Source organism: Neofelis nebulosa, chromosome 3 (genome assembly GCF_028018385.1).
Source record: "Neofelis nebulosa isolate mNeoNeb1 chromosome 3, mNeoNeb1.pri, whole genome shotgun sequence".
NCBI lineage: Eukaryota > Metazoa > Chordata > Mammalia > Carnivora > Felidae > Neofelis > Neofelis nebulosa.
Window position 1 is genome coordinate 138678039 of NC_080784.1, and position 19637 is coordinate 138697675.

Genomic DNA, 19637 nt, shown 5'->3' on the forward strand with positions numbered 1-19637 from the left:
GCACCTTTTCGTTCAACCCTTCACAGGCACAAACCTGGGACACCTATGATTGGACAAGGAGAAGGCGGGCCCCTCTGCGCGGGCCTCCGCTTCCGGTTTGAGTGCCGCCCCCCCAGCCTCCCGGCAATTGATTTGCGATATTACCCTAAGGTGGGTGGACAGGCGAGCGCGGTTTCCCGTCAGTTGCTACCCTCGCCCAGTGCTCCACTCCCTCTTCCACGGGGGTTTGGCGGCTGGGTCACGCGGGACGAAGTTCGGGCAGGGTCCTCGGCCCCTGCCATGAATGAAGGTGGTTCCCGCATCCGCCGGCGGGTTGCTGTCCGCAAAAGGAACCGGCCTAGCTTAGAGAGCATTTTTGCCTCCCCCACCGCCGCCGATCTCCAGCCAGGCGATGAGGAGGAGGAGGACGAGGAGGAGATGATGGCTGGAAGTCGGCGGAAGAAAACCGCGGAGGTGCAGCCGGTCGAGGTACAACCGCCTCAGCTCTCAAATTCCCCAAGGTCCTGGTCTCATTGTCCACTTTTGGAGCGATGATGTAAACCCAGGTCTCCTAGCGTGCATGCCCACTGAAAGAACCCTGGGAGACCAGCTGTAGAAGTGATGGAATTTGAAACTTCAAAACTTCGGCAGTTCCCTTCTTAGATGCAAACAATTGACCAATTATCTACTAGCCTTCATTTGCTTACTTCGTCTTTGTTATCGCTGTTAGTCCTCACTTGTGAGGTATTATTGCTTTGCTATCCTCATTTTTTTATAGGTATGAAAGTCATACTTGCAGCAAATAAGTGGCATGACTGAGATGAAAATCTAGATTTCCAGGTTACTGCTGTTCCTACTGTACTAATAGAATCTGCCATTTATTGCACACTCATTATGTGCGGGGTATTTTGTTAAGCTATTTGCATTATCTTGATTTTACAATATTAATCAGGCCCTGAGAAGTTAAACACTTATTTCTTCTTAATGTTTGTTTATTTATTTATTTATTTTTAAATTTTTTTTTCAACGTTTTTTATTTATTTTTGGGACAGAGAGAGACAGAGCATGAACGGGGGAGGGGCAGAGAGAGAGAGGGAGACACAGAATCAGAAACAGGCTCCAGACTCCGAGCTATCAGCCCAGAGCCTGATGCGGGGCTCGAACTCACGGACCGCGAGATCGTGACCTGGCTGAAGTCGGACGCTTAACCGACTGCGCCACCCAGGCGCCCCTTTATTTATTTTTTTGAGAGAACATGAGCAGGGGAGGGGCAGAGAGAGAGTGGAACACAGGATCTGAAGTGAGTTCCTTGCTGACAGCAGGGAGCCTGATGCGGGGGATTGGGGAATCAAACCCACAAACCCCTGAGCTGAGCGGAAGTCAGACACTTAACTGACTGAGCCAGTCAGGCGCCCAAGAAACTGGGTTTCTGACTTCAGGTCTTGCTTTTTTTTTTTTTTTTTTAAACATTTATTCATTTTTGAAAGACAGAGAGTGAGTGGGGGAGGGGCAGAGAGAGAGGGAGAGAGAGAGAGAGAGAGAGAGAGAGAGACAGACTCTGAAGAAGGCTCCAGCTCTGGGCTGTCAGCACAGAGCTCCACATGGGGCTCGAACTCACTGACGATGAGATCATGACCTGAGCTAAAGTCGGTAGCTTAACCGACTGAGCCACCCAGGTGCCCCTTCAGATCTTGCTTTCTTAATCACTTCACTGTACTGCTACCTCTAAATGTACATCTCCTCTGTTTAGTAGGTCATCCCAAGTCAGTATGCAGACCCTCCCTTTCAATTCCAAATTCCTAGGAACAGAATTTCCTTGGAATGTCCAGTGGTACAAGCATGGTTCTGTTACAAGCTGGTCTTAGATTGGAGTATGGGAGGGGAAAAGATAGTGCAGTTATCAGAAACTTCTAGTGAGATGACATTTCAAGGGATGTCGGTTGGTCTTGCTACCTTTTTAGGATTACCTTTAAGGATTTAGCACTGACTAAATCAGGATCCCTGTATCACCATACACTAGGAGTGCAGTTTAGGCAAATCACTTACACACTCTGGGCTTCCATTTCTTCATCTGTAAAATGGAGACGATAATACCCATTTCATAGGGTGATTTACATTAAGGTCTATGATCCATATAATTATACCCTGGTATAGCCTGAGACTGAAACTTTTATTTATAGTGAAGCTAGAATTGACCATAAATCTTTTCATTTTCTTTCCAGAATAATGACAGTGAAGAGGACATGTTTGGTGACTATGATAGCTTTGCTGAAAACTCTTTTTTAGCTCACGTTGATGACCTGGAACAATATATGCAGCTTCCTGAACATAGGAAACATGCCTCAGACCTTGCCACTGACGATCTTTGTTCAGAAAGCGACAGACACAACAAACTCAGCGTTACTACCATAGACAACTTTACTGAATTAAAAATGGATGAGCACACAAAGAACGAGAGTAGGCAGGAAGATGTCTGTATTGAACCTGAACCTGATCTTTTGTATGATATACCTTCCTCCCAGGTTTTATATTTTGAAAATTTGCATAATTCTTCAAATGATTTGGGCGATCAGTCTACCAAAGAGAGGGATTGCAACTCCTCCTCCCACAAGACTGTGAATGAGGAATTACCCCAGAATAGCATAGAACAACACCAGCAAACTGATGATTCCTCTTCTAAAGTCAGAACTAGCTCAGAGGAGAATAGAAGAAAAAGTCTTAAAGAACATCTAAAAAGTGCCATGACTGGAAATGCCAAGGCCCAAACACCAATATTTTCTAAGACTAAACAACTCAAAGAGACTCTCCTATCTGAGGAGATTAATGTTGCCAAGAAAACAATTGAGTCATCATCAGATGACCTTGGTCCTTTTTATTCATTACCCAGCAAAGTGAGAGACCTTTATGTTCAGTTCAAGGGAATTGGAAAATTATATGGTAATGCTTTTTGCTGAAATGAAAAAACATTTACCATAATTACCATAATACTTGTGCAAATCAATAGAAAGCAGATGCTCCCATGGTCACATATCTCATCTTAAGATGAATCAAAATACCAGTTCTCTCAAGCCTTCCATTCCTATCCTGCTGCTACTGAACCTCTTCCCTTCATGGTCACACTTCTCAAATCTGTTATCTTTGCTGTCTTCCTTTCCTCACCTCACAATTCTCAGCCCACTCCAACTCTGGGTTCTGTGCTCTCACTTGAGATATGACTAGGGTGTCTAAATCCAATACTTTTAGTTCTTTCTAACTTCTTAGTAGCTTACCAGACACAATTAACCAGACCCTTGAAACACGGACTTCTTGACTTCTTGACATTCCACTCGTTTTTATCTCTGATCGTCTAGTTGCTTCTCAGTTTTCTTAGCTGGTGTTTCCTTGGCTGGCTCTGTCTTCTCTACCAAAACTCGAAATTCCTTTTACTACTCATGTCTTGAGTGACAGCATCAATATTAGTAATACCACTGATTAAAACTAAACATCTCTGAAGACAGCTGAAGTTAAGAGTTAAGTGCAAAGAGATAGTATTAATAACAATAAATGTTGTAATGTTTTTCAAAAATCCTGGGTCTTTGCATATATTTCAGATATGTGCCACTTTAGGCAAAGAAGGGACGGTTGCTGCCATCCTCAAAAGATGAGCCTATCAACCAATCACTTCATAAGTGTTTCTGAAACTCCTGTCTTAGTACCTTACGAACCATATGAAAACACGGTTCTCATCTCAGGGAGAAGACAACCAGGTGGAGAAAGGACACAAAGTCTAATGTAAGACTAAAAGGGTCTAATAAATTCTAAATTGTGAGGTTTGCAGTTAAAGAGCTAAAGGTGTGTATTGCCCTTGAAGCAGGCGTTTGCTTTCTTCCCTCTGCTTTTCTCCTAGCTCCTTGTTCTTTGTTTAATCCGCATCTTCTGCCAGAGCGAGTTCTCTGAGGACAGGGCTATCTCTGACTCCTCTTTTTCTTAATTAACTACCACTGTGCCTGGTAGGCTCCGGTTGGTTCTCAACTGCTGGGGCTTGTCAGCCTAGTTGTGAATTCTGATCCTGTCACATAAACACAAGTTTTGCACTCTGAGCCTTAGTTCCTGGTCTATTAAAAAGTAAGTAACAATCGTGGTTGTTTTGCAAGCTATGTTCTGCATCAAGGACATGCGAAATGAGACTTGGGTAATGACTGTCAGTCGTTATGTTGGTAGCTTCTAAGTAAGAACTTGAGTAAATAACAAGTTTTTAAATCTCTTTTTGCTTATCAATCTGGTTCAATGACATGACCAATCTAAAGCATAAATATGTGTGTCACTTTTCATTGGGCTAAAGTAGTAGTTTTGAAAGTAATTGTTGGACAGCAGCAGCAGCAGCACCTGGAAACTCGTTGAAATAAGTATTCTCAAGCTCCACTCTAGACCTACTGAATCAACCTCTGGGGATGTGACCTGGCAGTTGGCTTTAACAAGCCCTCCAGTGGATCCTGGTGTGCCAAAAGTTTGAGAACCACTGAGCTTGAGAACCTCAACCTTACGCTGTTATTATTTTTTTGCCTTTTTATCACAGAATTGCATGCTTAATGGGTTTTCCATAAATGTCGAGAACTAAGTTAATCATTTTTTAGTGGGTGAAGATAAGTGATATTGCTAAGTATTTGTTATTTTGGTCATTTTATACTTTAAAAAAATCTGAGTTGGATGAAATGCAGATGTGGTCAAGGTGTATTTTTGCACAGATACCTGCAGTTTCATATATAATGGGCAATACCAGCCTGAAATATTTTTAATATGTAAGTATTAAATATTAAACATAAGTATTTAAGTATTTTTGAGACATTTTTATTCTTAAATGTTTATTTCTTTTTGAGGGGGAGAAGGGAGGGAGGAAAGGGAGAAGGGAGGGATAGAGAGGAAAAGGGAGACAGAATCCCACGTAGGCTCCATGCTGTTGGCACAGACATGGGGCTTGAACTCATGAACCATGAGATCATGACCTGACCCAAAATCAAGAGTCAGACACTTAACTGACTGAGCCACCCAGGTCCCCCCTTTGAAATATTTGTAAAGTGAAAAGAAGTCATTTGCAAATATTTGGGAATCACCAAAATGTAAGAAATTAGTCATTTGGCTGTTATTCAGATGTAACTTTTTAAAGCTTTGCAATATATCATATTAGTAGTCACCTTTTTTTATTTAACTTTTTTTGGAAAATGTAATACATTCAGGTACAACTTTTCTATGTATATATTAGTTTCTAATAATCTGTACATAATTGGTTAGTTACAGTCTAACACACATTTATAATCTTTCATTATATATTGAGCATGTATAAATCAGTCTACCACCTGCTTTCAGGCTGCAAAGAATATCATATGATTGCAATAATTTATCCCACCTTTACCCTTTGATGGCTCTTTGTTTTATATAAATAATGCTATGATGAACATCTTGCACATAATCTTGTTTTTATTTCTATAGGTGTAGGGGCGCCTGGGTGGCTTGGTCGGTTAAGCGTCTGACTTCGGCTCGGGTCATGATCTCACAGTCCGTGAGTTCGAGCCCCGCATCAGGCTCTGTGCTGACAGCTCAGAGCCTGGAGCCTGCTTCCGATTCTGTGTCTCCCTCTCTCTCTGACCCTCCCCCATTCATGCTCTGTCTCTCTCTGTCTCAAAAATAAATAAACGTTAAAAAAAAAAAAATTATTTCTATAGGTGTAGAGACCTAGAAGCAATACTACTAGACCAAAGACAGTGTGTAGGGTTGTTGTTGTTGTTGTTGTTTTTTAAATTAATTTATTTATTTTGGAGAGGGGAGGGACAGAGAGAGGGAGAGAGAGTATCCCAAGCAGGCTCTACACTATCAGCACAGAGCCTGATGCAGGGCTTGATCCTACAAACCGTGAGATCATGACCTGAGCCAAAATCAAGAGTTGGACACTTGACTGAGCCCCCCAGGCACCCCTAAAAAGATTATAGTATTTTATGCTCTCATCAGCCACACATAAGAATGTCTCCTTGTCCCCAGTCAGCTCCAGAATTTCTATATGTGGGGCTATTTGTTTTTAGTAGTTACTTGTATTTTATTTCGCCAACCGAGTAGGTAACAGTTGAGCGTCTTTTCACGTATATATTAGCCATTCATATTTCTTCCTGCTGTGAAATGTCTTATCATATCCTTTGCCCATTTTCCTAGTGATAAAGTACTGATGCACATTTTGAAGACTTTTGATGGTCCACATTGTCAGATTATCCTTGAGAGTAGTTACTCTAGTTTTCAAAACTCTAGTTTTGTTTTGGATCTGATTTGGTCCTTTTAGTGCATTCCACCTTGCTATGTTGTGGAATTCCTAGATGTGCCGGTTAAGAATCCTAGTCCTGTGGTTTAAATATTCTTACAGCTCAAAATGGTATTCAGGCCAGAGTTCAGCTCCCCATAATAGCCGGTTGAATAGTCTTTCTAACCATGTATAAAACCTCATGGTTTTTTTTTCCCCCTCCGTCCCATTTCTCTCTAGGATGTTGTGTGGGTAGATGAGAAAGGGAAGCTTACACAATCTCCTTGCAGAGCATAAGAGCAAAGCATTAGAATTCACACAGGTCTTTGTACTGTCCTTTAGCTCCTCTGATGGCTCAGGTGATACCCGAGGTCACTACCTGCTCTGTTAGAATCTTACACCTAAGTGTGCAACTGGCGAATAGGTGGCCTAGTCACCCACTTCTTTGCCCAGGCCTGAATTAGAATTAGACTCTCGCTGGCTTGCCCATCAAGGACTGGGGATGTTTGACATTTAACAAGCATGTATAATTATACTTATTATTATGAGGAGATTGATACACAGAATGGAATTTGGTTTTTCCTTCTTAGAAAACTTTCTTAAGACTGAATCGTAGAAGGGGAAAGGAATGCTTTCTTTTTTTTTTAATTCTGTAGAATGGCAACATACTTGCTTAACACTGAATTCTGTGCAAGAAAGAAAAAACTTAATATATTCCTTGCCAACGAGTGGTGGAAAAACCCTTGTGGCTGAGATTTTAATGCTGCAAGAACTGCTTTGCCGGCGGAGAGATGTTCTAATGATCCTACCATATGTGGCAATTGTCCAAGAAAAGGTGTGATTTTTTTTTTAACAAGCAGTATTTGTTAACTGAATTTCATACTAAGATAGAAAAGGTACCATAAATGTAACAACTATTTTTTTTAAGTTTATTTATTTATTTTTGAGGGAGAGGGAGAGGGAGAGGGAGAACAGACAGGTGAGGGGCAGAGAGAGGGGGAGACACAGAATCCTAAGCAGGCTCCAGGCTTCAAGCTGTCAGCACAGAGCCCAATGTGGGGCTTGAACTCACAAACCATGAGATCATGGCCTGAGCTGAAGTTGGACACTTAACCAACTGAGCCACCCAGGCATTCCTGTAACAACTTTTTGTTGACTAAGAAGAGGTACTTCTATTAATGATGGAGAATTAATATTTTTGGGATGTGCAAAGCAGTATGTAGAACCTACCAAAAGTCTTTTCTAATACTAATTGCCTCTTAAAAGAAGAATTTTATTTTGTTTCTAAACTGGTGGGTTAAATTCCATTTTAAAAATTCCGTTGAGGGGCTCCTGGGTGGCTCAGTCGGTTAAGCGAATGACTTCAGCTCAGGTCATGATCTCACAGTTTGTGGGTTCGAGCCCCACATCGGGCTCAGTACTGACAGCTCAGAACCTGGAGCCTGCTTTGGATTCTGTGTCTCCCTCTCTCTCTACCCCTCCCCATCTTGTGCTCTGTCTCTGTCTCTGTCTCTCAAAAATAAATAAATATTTAAAAAAATGTTTTTTACGTTCTGTTGATATTTAGCCTGCCTCTTCAAGCAGAAAGTAATCGATTATTTTATCAAAATAAGTGAGTTATGCTGATTTTTTTTACATTAAGAGGAAACATTTGAAATTTATTTTCACATTGATTATGTAATGTAAAAGTTGCATTCATTTTGCAAAGAGCCACACGTGAATTATGACATTTCTTAGATATATGTGTCTTATCTGTGACTTTGTTCTCATTCATTGGTATTATGTACTATTTTAGATTTTTAAAAAATAGATATGAGCTCTTAATAATCGAGTTAATTATCTAATTTTTTGCTTATTTTAACTGATATTCTAGATTTCAGGTTTGTCAAGTTTTGGTATAGAACTGGGTTTCTTTGTTGAAGAATATGCTGGAAGCAAAGGAAAGTTTCCCCCAATTAAAAGAAGGGAAAAAAAATCTCTCTATATTGCCACTATTGAAAAAGGGCATAGTCTGGTGAACTCCTTGATTGAAACTGGAAGGATTGGCAGTCTGGGTCTGGTTGTTGTAGATGAGGTTAGTAAGTACTTTTATAGTTTATCATTTTATTAATAATTGTTTAATAATTATATTTTATTACTAATTAATTAATATAAACATGTATTATTATGTAGGTCCACTAATACCTCTATGAGGATAAGTAATTTATTTTAATATGTAGACAATACAGATGAATACATTTCATGCTTAGTAATCTTAAATTCGGTTTTATGTTGTGTTTTTTGAAGAGTGAATATATGTGTATGTGTATATTCAATTTTATAATGGTGCTTATCAATTTCCAGGTGTGTCAGGATGTTGCCCCCAAGCCTCATTAACATAAAATATCAGTGGTACAATGCATGTGTACTCTAATTGCTATATCCAAAATGCTTAAGAATTCTAAAGCAAAGATTACTTGATTTCATATAAATACATGCGTGTTCTATGTAGGCATATGCAAATTTACTTTTCTCCCATTTTTTTTTAAATCTCAAAGTTACACATGATTGGTGAAGGAAGCCGTGGGGCTATACTGGAAATGACCCTAGCAAAAGTCCTCTACACTAGCAGTAAGTATTTTTTCAAGTAGAATTGATTTATACTCAGGAAGCCTGTGAAAGACTTGTGTCATTAGTTAGATTATGTAACAGAATAAGATACTCAAGCATTCTGCATTAGCTTTTTACTTCTTTCCTTTTTTTTTTAAGTTTATCATTCTGCATTAGTTTTACTTCTTTCTTTTTCTAAATCTACTTATTTTGAGAGAAAGAGAGAGAGAGAGAGAATAAGAATGAGTGGGGGAGGGGCAGAGAGACAGGGAGAGAGAGAATCCCAAGCAGGCTTCGCTCTGTCAGCAGGCCCAACGCAGGCCCGAACCCACGAACCGTGATATCATGACCTGAGTCGAAATTAAGAGTCAGATGCTCAACCAACTAAGCCACCCAGGCACCCCTTAGATTTTTTTACTTCTAAAGTAAACTTATAAACTTTTGTTGGAGGAAACGGTATATGAGTAGAGCTGTGAATATGAAGGAAATTAACATTTGAGGACATCTTGTTCCACTTACTAGTTGTGTGTACTTAGTCGTGTGACTCAACCTATTTCTTCATCTGTAAAATGGGGATGATGGTTCCACCCTGATGGGATCGTTGTGAAGATTATATGAGTTAACCAGGTAAAGCATTCAACAATTACCTAGCACATAGCACTCGATAAACGTTTGTTGTTGCCACCACCATCAGTATCCTCATCATCAGACCAGTGAATATAAGTAGTCACTTTAAGGAGCTATTTGCAACATCAAATAGTCTTTCAATGTATATGAAATATTTATTCTAAATGTCTTCTTTCCTATTCATAGATGTGCTGTTGCAATGACTTATTAAATTATATATTGCAAGAGCTAATATATGGAAAAGTGATTCATTATAAAGGTCAAATATTAAGAATTATTTTACAATTTTTGATAGCAATATTATTTAGGCAGGTTGCAGCACTTATAATCATTCATTAAAAACAATTACTGAGTTCCTACTTTGTGCCAGACACTATTTTAAGTGCTAAGGCTCTAGCAGTGAATAACACAGAGTCCCAGCCTTCACTGAACCTGTTTTAGTGAAAGTGAGCAGACAGTAAACGGATAAAGAAGAAAACATATGGTGTATCAGATGGTGACAAATTCCATGGAAAAATATAAAGCAGAGGAAGAGAGACAAATCATCCCCTGCTTGTCAAATCCAGTGCATACTGACTGTCCTTGTCTTATTTTTCTTCAGCATTTGGTTGTTTATCATTCCTTTTTCTTTTAGGTGCCGAAACATTCTCTCTTGATTTCCCTACTGTCTGTCTATATAGGGGATCATGTGTTACCACATGGCTGAGGACAGACTCTGGAGCTGGAATAAAATCCTGACTCACTTTTAACGACACATGTGGCCTTGAGCAAGTTATATTAACTGTGCCTCTGTTTCCTTATGCACCAAAAATAGTTGATAATGGGATGGGTGAAATAAGTGAAGGTACAAACTTTGCAGTTATAAACAAGTCATGAGGTTGAAAAGTACAGCATAGGGAAGATAGTCCATGATAATGACAGATGGTAGCTACACTTACCGTGGTGAACATTGTATAATGTACTGAATTGTCGGTCACTGTGTTATACACCTGAGACTAATATAACACTGTATGTCAGCTATATTTCAATGATAAAAAATTTTTTAAAAATGGATGATAGTCATAAAACCTGCCTGACGGAGTTGCTTTCCTATGGCAAGCAGCCTTTTTATACTGCCCAGGACATGCAGCCACATGAGTTTCACTCCACCTTTATTTAAAAAAAAAAAAAAAAAAAAAAAAAAATTGTCAACCTGATAGCAAGATCCCATAAAGGGCTTTATATGACAAGAGTTCAGGACCTACTCAGCCCCACATCCTACGTTATTCATCTGCCTGTAGCCATACCTGTGGACCATGTCATAACTCTTCCTAACAATGGTCCAGATTGTCAGCAACAAGCATATTTATACTCATTATTATTGTTTAGAAGTTCTTGATAAAGATCTGACTTTTTGACAAGTGTGAGATTCTGTAAAATTCCAAATAGTAGCTGTCAAGATACCTGAAAGTTTTCAGTCTTTGACTGCCAGAATAATACTCTGGTAATATCTTTGTATTTTTCTTACTTCCTTCCCTCCCTCCTTTCCCAGATCACTCAGGAAGAATACAGAACTCAAAGAGGTTGCTAAGGGCACGTGGGTGGCTCAGTCAGTTAAGCATCTGACTCTTGACTTTGGCTCAGGTCATGATCTCTTGGTTCATGAGTTCAAGCTTCACATCAGGCTCTGCCGTGACAGTGCAGAACCTTCTTGGGATTCTGTCTCCCTCTCTCTCTGGCCCCTCCCCAGCACACTGTCTCTCTCTCTCTCAAAGTAAATAAAAATAAACTTTAAAAATAAAATAAAAATTTTAAAAGGTTGCTGAAATTACTATTTTGATACACTAAATAACACATTTTCCTCAATCCTTTGGATTTTTTTTTTAGAAACAACTCAGATTATTGGCATGAGTGCAACACTGAACAATGTTGAAGACCTTCAAGAATTCCTTCAAGCAGAATATTACACCAGTCAGTTTAGACCAGTATGTACCTAAGGTTTGCGCTGTATGGATTTGTTTTATATCATCTTACTCAGAAAGAAAAGTAGCTGGGGCGCCTGGGTGGCTCAGTCGGTTAAGCATATGACTTTGGCTCACATGATCTCACAATTTGTGAGTTCGAGCCCCACTTTGGGTGAGCTGGATCCACACTCTCTCTCCCTCTCTCTCTCTCTCCCTCTCTCTCTCCATCTCTCCTCTCTTTGCACCTCATGGGATTCTCTCTGTCTCTCTCTCTGCCCCTCCCTCACTCATGCATGTGTGTGTGCCCTCTCCTTCTCTCTCACAGAAATAAATAAATAAACAAATCATTTAAAAAAAGAAAAGTAGCTAACATACCATATAAAAAATACCATAGAGTAGGTATTCCATAGAAGGGGTATAATTCCAGTCACCATAGCTACATGCTAATAAGAGTTTGTGTATAAAGAACATAAACTCCATGGGGTCAGGATCTTAGCTTGGGTCACTTGCGTGTCTGTAGCACCTCAACAATACTTGGCTTATGGGCCTTCAATGAATATTTATTGAATTAAATTTTCCAGATACATTCTATTTTTCTACTTCTTCTTAAAAATTTTTTCATTTGCTCAGAATTTAGTCATTCATATTTTGAATCATTGGCATATAAAAGCATTTAACTTAAAAGTTAAAATATTTTCATATATTTATGCATTGGTAGTTACAATGCTTTTTTAATAAGCTAAGACTTCATGTGGATTTAAATTTAAACTCCCTAATAACGGTATTCCCAAAAGACTTAACAAAGTAAATCTATTTCTTAATTATCTGAAAGTAGCTTATAGTGAACATCTGCTCTGTCTGCAGTACTCATGTGCATATTCAGTGTCTAAGTAGCTTTTCAGAAAATAGTTATTGAGAATCGCCAAGTTTAATTTTAAAATTTGATGTTTTTACATTTGCATCAAAGAAGAGAATTTTCGAGACACTTGGCTGACCTTAATAGTCAAATTAGACACTCTTCTTTTAAAAATGCAATGAACTGTATTCATAAACATCTTTTGTCTACAAATACTTAAATTAAAGAGAATATGGTGGTATGTAGAATTAAAACTGATGACTGATGAGACAGAAAATTTTAGATCTTGAGGAATAACACAAATAACTCCTTAATAAAAGAGTGTGAACATTGGCTTATTTATACTTCTTGTGACGAATAACAGAAGTGTCTGGTTTCCTTTTAGTGGCTATTCAATTCAGAAGTATTTCTTTAAGGGTATTAATCCCTATTTTGATTGAAAGGGAAAAGAGACTCAAAGAAATGGTAAAGAAAAAACTTTTATTTATTTTTTTTTTATTTTTTATTTTTTTTAAACGTTTATTTATTTTTGAGACAGAGAGAGACAGGGCATGAACGGGGGAGGGTCAGAGAGAGGGAGACACAGAATCCGAAACAGGCTCCAGGCTCCGAGCCGTCAGCCCAGAGCCCGACGCGGGACTCGAACTCACGGACTGCGAGATCACGACCTAAGCCGAAGTCGGCCGCTCAACCGACTGAGCCACCCAGGCGCCCAAGAAAAAACTTTTAAATTGAAGCATGTTTTGCATACCTTAGAAAAGCGACAGTTTTTCTATAGCTGTCCTTTTTTGCAACATACTTCACAAAATTTTAAACTTGGAAAGAGGAATTTATATGTGGTATTAATTGCAAATGTCTTTTTAATGCAAGGTTGAATTAAAAGAATATTTGAAAATAAATGATGCGATATATGAGGTTGACAGCAAAGCTGAGAATGGCATGACTTTTTCACGTCTACTGAATTATAAGGTAACATTTTCATATCCCTTGAATATGAGGTTCCCAAACTTTGTGCCTAGGTGCCCTGGGGCACCACATAAGATTCACATGGGTGCCGTAGGATAGTTTAGATTTTTGAGAGAAACAGTGGATGCTTGACATCTGTTGGATACCATACAAACTACCACTTTGAGGTAGTTTCCAGTTTTAACATTAGATCACACTGTATTCCTTTCTATGATATTATATCTTAGTGAAGTCTTGTTTGTTTGTTTTTTGTAGTTACTGTAAACAAATACTGTGTGACAATCAACGTGGGACAGAAAAAAGAGTAGCCAGGTCCAATCTGATTCTAAGATTTGGAAGACTGTGGGGTGCTCAGTTGTGCGCACATCCTGTTCGTTAGCTATTATGGTTAAAAATGAAATAACAGTATCTTTTTCATTCAACTGATGTGTATTATTTATTCAAATGGCTACAAAATTGTGAGGAAATACGTACTTCAGTTGTTTGCACCTAAATACCTAATAAACAAAACTGTTAGGTATTTCTTTTGGCCCTGGGGCTCCATGAACCAAGAAAATCTGGAGACCTCTCCCTTAAATGTTTATTCATCCAGTAACAAGCACAAAACAAGAATAAACTTTTGTGGGCTATGTAGTTCAGATATTGTATATAAAATGTTAATGTCTACTACGTTAATGTTTTGTGACTTATGTAAAGTATATTAAAAAGAGAAGAAAGGGATTTTACAATAGTTTAGAATTCCATAAAGATATATTTTAAATCTGTATCTTAGTTTTTAATAAAGTTGAAGCAAGTGAGATTTTTAAATAATTTTATATTTTTCTCTATGTTGAATTCCTTATGTCTACTTGATGAATACATTTTTTATTTCTGAAAATATATCCTGTAATGTGATTGAATCTGTGTTTTTGAAAACTGTTAGTGAAAGGCATGTCTTATCTATATGGTCCTTTGATCATTATTAGGCTCAATCTGTGTTTCTCTCTGTGGACTTTTTGTTTTGCTCCAGTGGAGCTGAACGTGCAGTGGGGTTATTAAAACATTTACTATTTTCATTTTTGTAATTTAAAACTAAATATGCCTAACAAAGCCCTAATAACCTAAAAGTGGGACTTAATGTTTTAAAATTTAATCTGGGTCTCTTCTTTTCTTTTAAAGGATGAGATTTATTAAATGAGAACTTCAAAATTAAGTATGGTTTACTTACCTTTCAAAGCACATTGGTAAAATGACAGGTTTTCATGGTTGCTAACTACCTTGTTCCTGCATCTTGTTGTACAGTATTCTGATACTCTGAAAAAGATGGATCCTGATCATTTGGTAGCATTGGTGACAGAAGTTATTCCCAATTATTCCTGCTTAGTTTTTTGTCCCACTAAGAAGAACTGTGAAAACGTAGCAGAAATGATATGCAAATTTTTAAGCAAGTATGTTAATCTTTAAAAAATATTCTGTTTTGTCATGATTTACATGCTATATATTCTGTTTATTCAACAAGCACTGATTATTTCTTGTAGAACATCATAACTACAGTCGATTTTAAAGGTCCTAACCTTGAAGAAAGTTTAACTGTGAGATTCATATATGTGAAATAGGCAAAGAAAAATTCTAAGGTTACATGGAAGAAAATGCTGGCTGATATAATGGTTTTAGATCGATGATTCTCAACCTTGACTGCAAATGCATCCTCTCAAGGGCTTTTAAAAATCTCAGTGCCCAGGTTACATCCCAGAAAATCAGAATCTCTGCAGGTGGGGCCCAGGTATCAGGATTTTGTAAAACTTTCCAGGCAGGTTCAACCTGCAGCAAGTTCACCCACTGGCTATGGTAGTCAGAGGCCCAGGCACTAATCACTGTGGATATGAATCATATCTTCAACTTAACCTTCTCTTTAATTAAATACTGTTGCCTTAGTTTTCTTAGTAAACTTTACACTAAAGTAAATAAATTTGAATTTGAATTGAATTTCTTAAGTAATTAAGAAATTTATTAACTTGTAACTTTATAGTATTTTAATATTGGCTCTTTTATACTCATAGCAATGGGTATAAAGTGACCTTAAGTATGAACAGTTCAGTTTTTTTCTGTATCTTTGTCCCATGTGTAGTTTTATCGTATTTTTCAGACTTCTTTTTGGCCCCTTAGCCGGTGCTGTATCACCATTCATAGACAGTTATGGATTCTAATTCAGCCCTCACCTCCCCATCCAGTCCTACTGTCATGGATTGGTCTAATATAGTTAATTTACTGACCAGCACAATGATGTAGATGTTTAGGATAAAGTCAAGGAGTTTCCATTTTGGTAACTAATAGTCTGCCTTTACAATGATGATGTTGATTATAAAAACCTGAAGAAATTAAATTATCATTGAGGTAGTCTCAGTAAATCATTTGTTTTCATAGAATAAGGGAATATAGCACCGGCTAAGCGATATGGAAATTTATTAGAGACTGACATTTCCTGGGAGACATGAGACTTACTAATTTTACCCTTGATTTATTTTGCTTTTGGTGATGATAGGTTTTTGGGGACATAAATGTTGGTGTTTAACACTGAAGCACTTAAAAATTTGGTTTTCTAGAATCCTTAGTTAATGAATTATAGTAGATACTTGATACTTTCTGAAAGAGATAGGACTTAACATCGTCTGAAAGAAAATTTCCTGTAAAATATATTTTGCATATTACTTGCTGCTTTCATAAGCTGAATGTTCTGAGTATAGTTCAGTACCCCTTTTTGTGGCTCTTGATTAAGAAATGGTGAATCATGTTTTGAGCATACTTTCTTTATTCTGTAATTTATATGTAGATAAAGTAAATCTAGAGCTAAATGGGTTCTAAATGAGTATCTTTAAAACATGATTTCTTGAGGGGTGTCTGGATGGCTCAGTCCATTAAGCATGTGACTTCAGCTCAGGTTATGATCTTACAGTTCGTGAGTTCGAGCCCTGCATCGGGCTCTGTGCTGACTGACCTCTGCCTCTCTCTCTCTCTCTGCTCCTCCCCAGCTTGCAACCTCCCTCTCTCAAACATAAATAAACATTGAAAAAAAAAAACTTTTTACATGTGATTTCTTGAGAGTCCTGTGATATCCACTTGTATCTTAATTATGTGCCTCCTTATCATAAATGTCACGGGAAACTGGTGTAATGAAATCCCCTGGGCAGTAGAATCTGGCTCTATGTCTGTTTAAAATAATAGGTACTCTTAGATGCAGAGACATTGTGGGATATTATTGAAGCTTCTAAAATGCTAGTGTTTAGACCCTTGGTGTTTTACATAAGTACATATGATTTGATAACAAATATGTTTCCATCTTCACAGAAGCAAATGACTTAAAATTTCTTTAAAAAGCCAATAAAAATGTATGTTCTAATGAAAAAACTAATTGTAACATCTACAGCAAGTGTCTTAACCTGCCTTCATAGGCAATACAGGAATGAACTTCAGCAAGTCCATGAACTTATAAGCAAAGTGTTATGTTGGATGTTTATTTTATGGTTTTTTTCCTTAGTCTTAATCATATTTTCATAGGACTCTGTGATATACAAAAAGATTGAGAGTGGCTCATGATTGATGAACTCAGAATCAGAATTCTAAGAACATCTTATGTACTTCTATTAAGGAAAGCAATATCATTTTTAATAAAGAACTTTTACACGCATCTACTAAAGTTAAAGCAGTAGGCACTTTGTTCCCGTAAGATCAAGGGTTCATATTTCTAACAGATCGTTTTTCCTAGGGAGTATCTGAAACACAGAGAGGAAGAAAAACATGAGGTGATTAAAAACTTGAAGAATGTCAGCAGTGGCAACTTGTGTCCTGTTTTAAAGCGCACCATCCCTTTTGGGGTTGCTTATCACCACAGTGGTTTAACAAGTGATGAAAGGAAACTCTTGGAAGAGGCCTATTCCACGGGAGTTCTGTGCCTTTTTACCTGCACATCCACCCTCGCAGCAGGCGTTAATCTACCAGCTCGAAGGTAAGACACAGTAAACTATTGGCCAGGCTTGAAACTTTTTAATTCTTAGCTTGCCAGGAGTTCTGTTGTTTTGTTCTTTCTCGGTAGTGGGTGAGAATTTATCAAATGTTTTTCCTCATTTGCTGAGTTAATTGTGTGGTTTATTTCCTTTATTTTGATGAAGAATAACTTTAGTAGATTTCCTGGTATTAGAATTCCTTTTTTTGGTGCTCTCCCTATCTGGTTTTGACATTAAGGTTTATTTTTTTAGTTGTAAACAATTGGCAAGCTTTCTACCATTTTTATGATCTGAAAGAGTGTATTTAACATAGGGATTTCGTTGAAAGCTTAGAGAACTCATCCATAAAGACTTCTGAGTCTAGTATCTTTTTAGAGTAAGTCTTTGATTATCTTTTCAGTTACTACCAAAGCTATAGGCCTGTATAATTGATTTATGATCTTTATAATTTGTGACTTTAAACTTTGTGACATTTTTTCAAATACATGTATTTTCTGTTGGGTATGCAGTTTTGGACATCTCCATGAGACCACAGTTAATCTTGTTACCAGCTCCTCTGTTTTCTATTTGTGATTCTTTGATCGGTCGATTTCAGAGAGCTGTGTTAGTCTCCCACTGTTATTACAGAGTTGTCAATTTCTCCTTTTTGCATTGCTAGAAGTTTTTACTTTGTATTTCAAAACTTTTGAAGTATACAAAGATTTACTTCAAATATCTTATTGTTGAATCATACCTTTTATCAATTAATAGGTCCTTGTTTTTCTCATTGAGTGATTTTACTTTGAACACTAGGACTGCATTTTCTTTGCCGAGTTTATCTTTTTCCATTCTTTTATTTTCAACCTCTGTCACTGATTAAATTTTCCTTTTTTCAGATAATTGGAGAATTAAAAAGGAAATTATATATCCTATTTCTCTTATTCCAGTTGTTACTCTTAAAATTTTAAGTTATAATCAAACATGCTTTTCTGCCATTTTAGATTTAATTAATAACTTTGTCCTCTCCTGAACATAACAAGTCTTAGCATTTGTATATTCTCCTATACTGCCTCATGTATGTTGCAGCTTCTAAAGTTTTAGTTTCAGATTTTTAATTTTCTTTCATCTTATAGTCCATAATTATTTAAACTATCCTATTAATTATACTTGTGTTTTGTTTACCACTACCTCATACTCACATATTCCTTCTGTGGTTTACTTTTAATTTTGCCATCATTGAGTAGTTATTTTTTTTTAAGTTTATTTATTTTGAGTGAGAGAGTTCAGGGGAGGGGCAGAGAGAGAGAGAGATAGAGAATCCCAAGCAGGCTCCATGCTGTCAGTGCTGGGCCCAAAGTGGGGCTCAATCTCACTACCATGATTTTATGACCTGAGCTGAAATCAAGAGCCTGATGCTTAACCTACTGAGCTACCTAGGTGCCCTGAGTAATATTTTTTTTAATGTTTATTTATTTTTGGGAGAGAGAGAGAGAGAAAGAGAGAGCACATCCACATGCACACACGTGAGTTAGGGAGGAGCAGAGAGATAGGGAAACACAGAATCCAAAGCAGGCTCCAAACTCTGAGCTGTCAGCACACTGCCTGATGCAGGGGCTCAAACTCATGAACCATGAGATTGTGACCTGAGCCGAAGTCGGATGCTTAACTGACTGAGTCACCCAGGCACCTCCTGAGTAATTTTTCTTTCTTTTTCTTTCTTTCTCTTTCTTTCTTTCTTTCTTTCTTTCTTTCTTTCTTTCTTTCTTTCTTTCTTTCTTTCTTTCTTTCTTGTCTTTTACTTTCATTCTTTTATTTTTCCTTACAGGCAGACTTCTCATCTTCTTCGTTTTTCAATTTTATTTTTTAAATTTACATCCAAATTAGTTAGCATATAGTGCAACAATGATTTCAGGAGTAGATTCCCTAATGCCCCTCACCCATGTAGCCCATCGCCTGTCCCACAACCCCTCCAGTAACCCTCTGTTTGTTCTCCATACTTAATAGTCTCTTATGTTTTGTCCCCCTCTATGTTTTTATATTATTTTTGCTTCCCTTCCCTTATGTTCATCTGTCCTGTATCTTAAAGTCCTCATATGAGTGAAGTCATATGATATTTGTCTTTCTCTGACTGCTGAGCAATTATTTTTTAAATGCTAGATTGGGGGGTAGAAATTTTTGAGTCTTTTTATTTTTTTTATTTTATTTTTTTTTTTTTTTTAATTTTTTTTTTCAACGTTTTTTTATTTATTTTTGGGACAGAGAGAGACAGAGCATGAACGGGGAAGGGGCAGAGAGAGAAGGAGACACAGAATCGGAAACAGGCTCCAGGCTCTGAGCCATCAGCCCAGAGCCTGACGCGGGGCTCGAACTCACGGACCGCGAGATCGTGACCTGGCTGAAGTCGGACGCTTAACCGACTGCGCCACCCAGGCGCCCCATGAGTCTTTTTATAGCTG

At 37.7% G+C, this 19637-nt stretch overlaps 1 protein-coding gene across 12 annotated transcripts in view; it reads left to right on the forward strand.

Moving 5' to 3' along the window:
* The first annotated feature begins 42 nt into the window (after positions 1 to 42).
* HELQ (helicase, POLQ like) overlaps positions 43 to 19637 on the forward strand; it is a 43560-nt gene continuing 23965 nt past the window's right edge. For 7 of the 12 annotated variants that reach the window (XR_009259471.1, XR_009259473.1, XR_009259472.1 and 4 more), the window contains exons 1-9: positions 43 to 468; positions 2202 to 2916; positions 6898 to 7076; positions 8115 to 8315; positions 8779 to 8851; positions 11324 to 11421; positions 13127 to 13225; positions 14504 to 14649; positions 16965 to 17204. Coding sequence is in view for 8 of the 12 variants with exons in the window: in XM_058722016.1 (XP_058577999.1) it covers positions 46 to 468; positions 2202 to 2916; positions 6898 to 7076; positions 8115 to 8315; positions 8779 to 8851; positions 11324 to 11421; positions 13127 to 13225; positions 14504 to 14649; positions 16965 to 17204 (2174 nt within the window). In the remaining 4 variants the exon portion in view is untranslated. The other 5 variants (XM_058722018.1, XM_058722020.1, XM_058722022.1 and 2 more) reach the window with 5 other exon arrangements.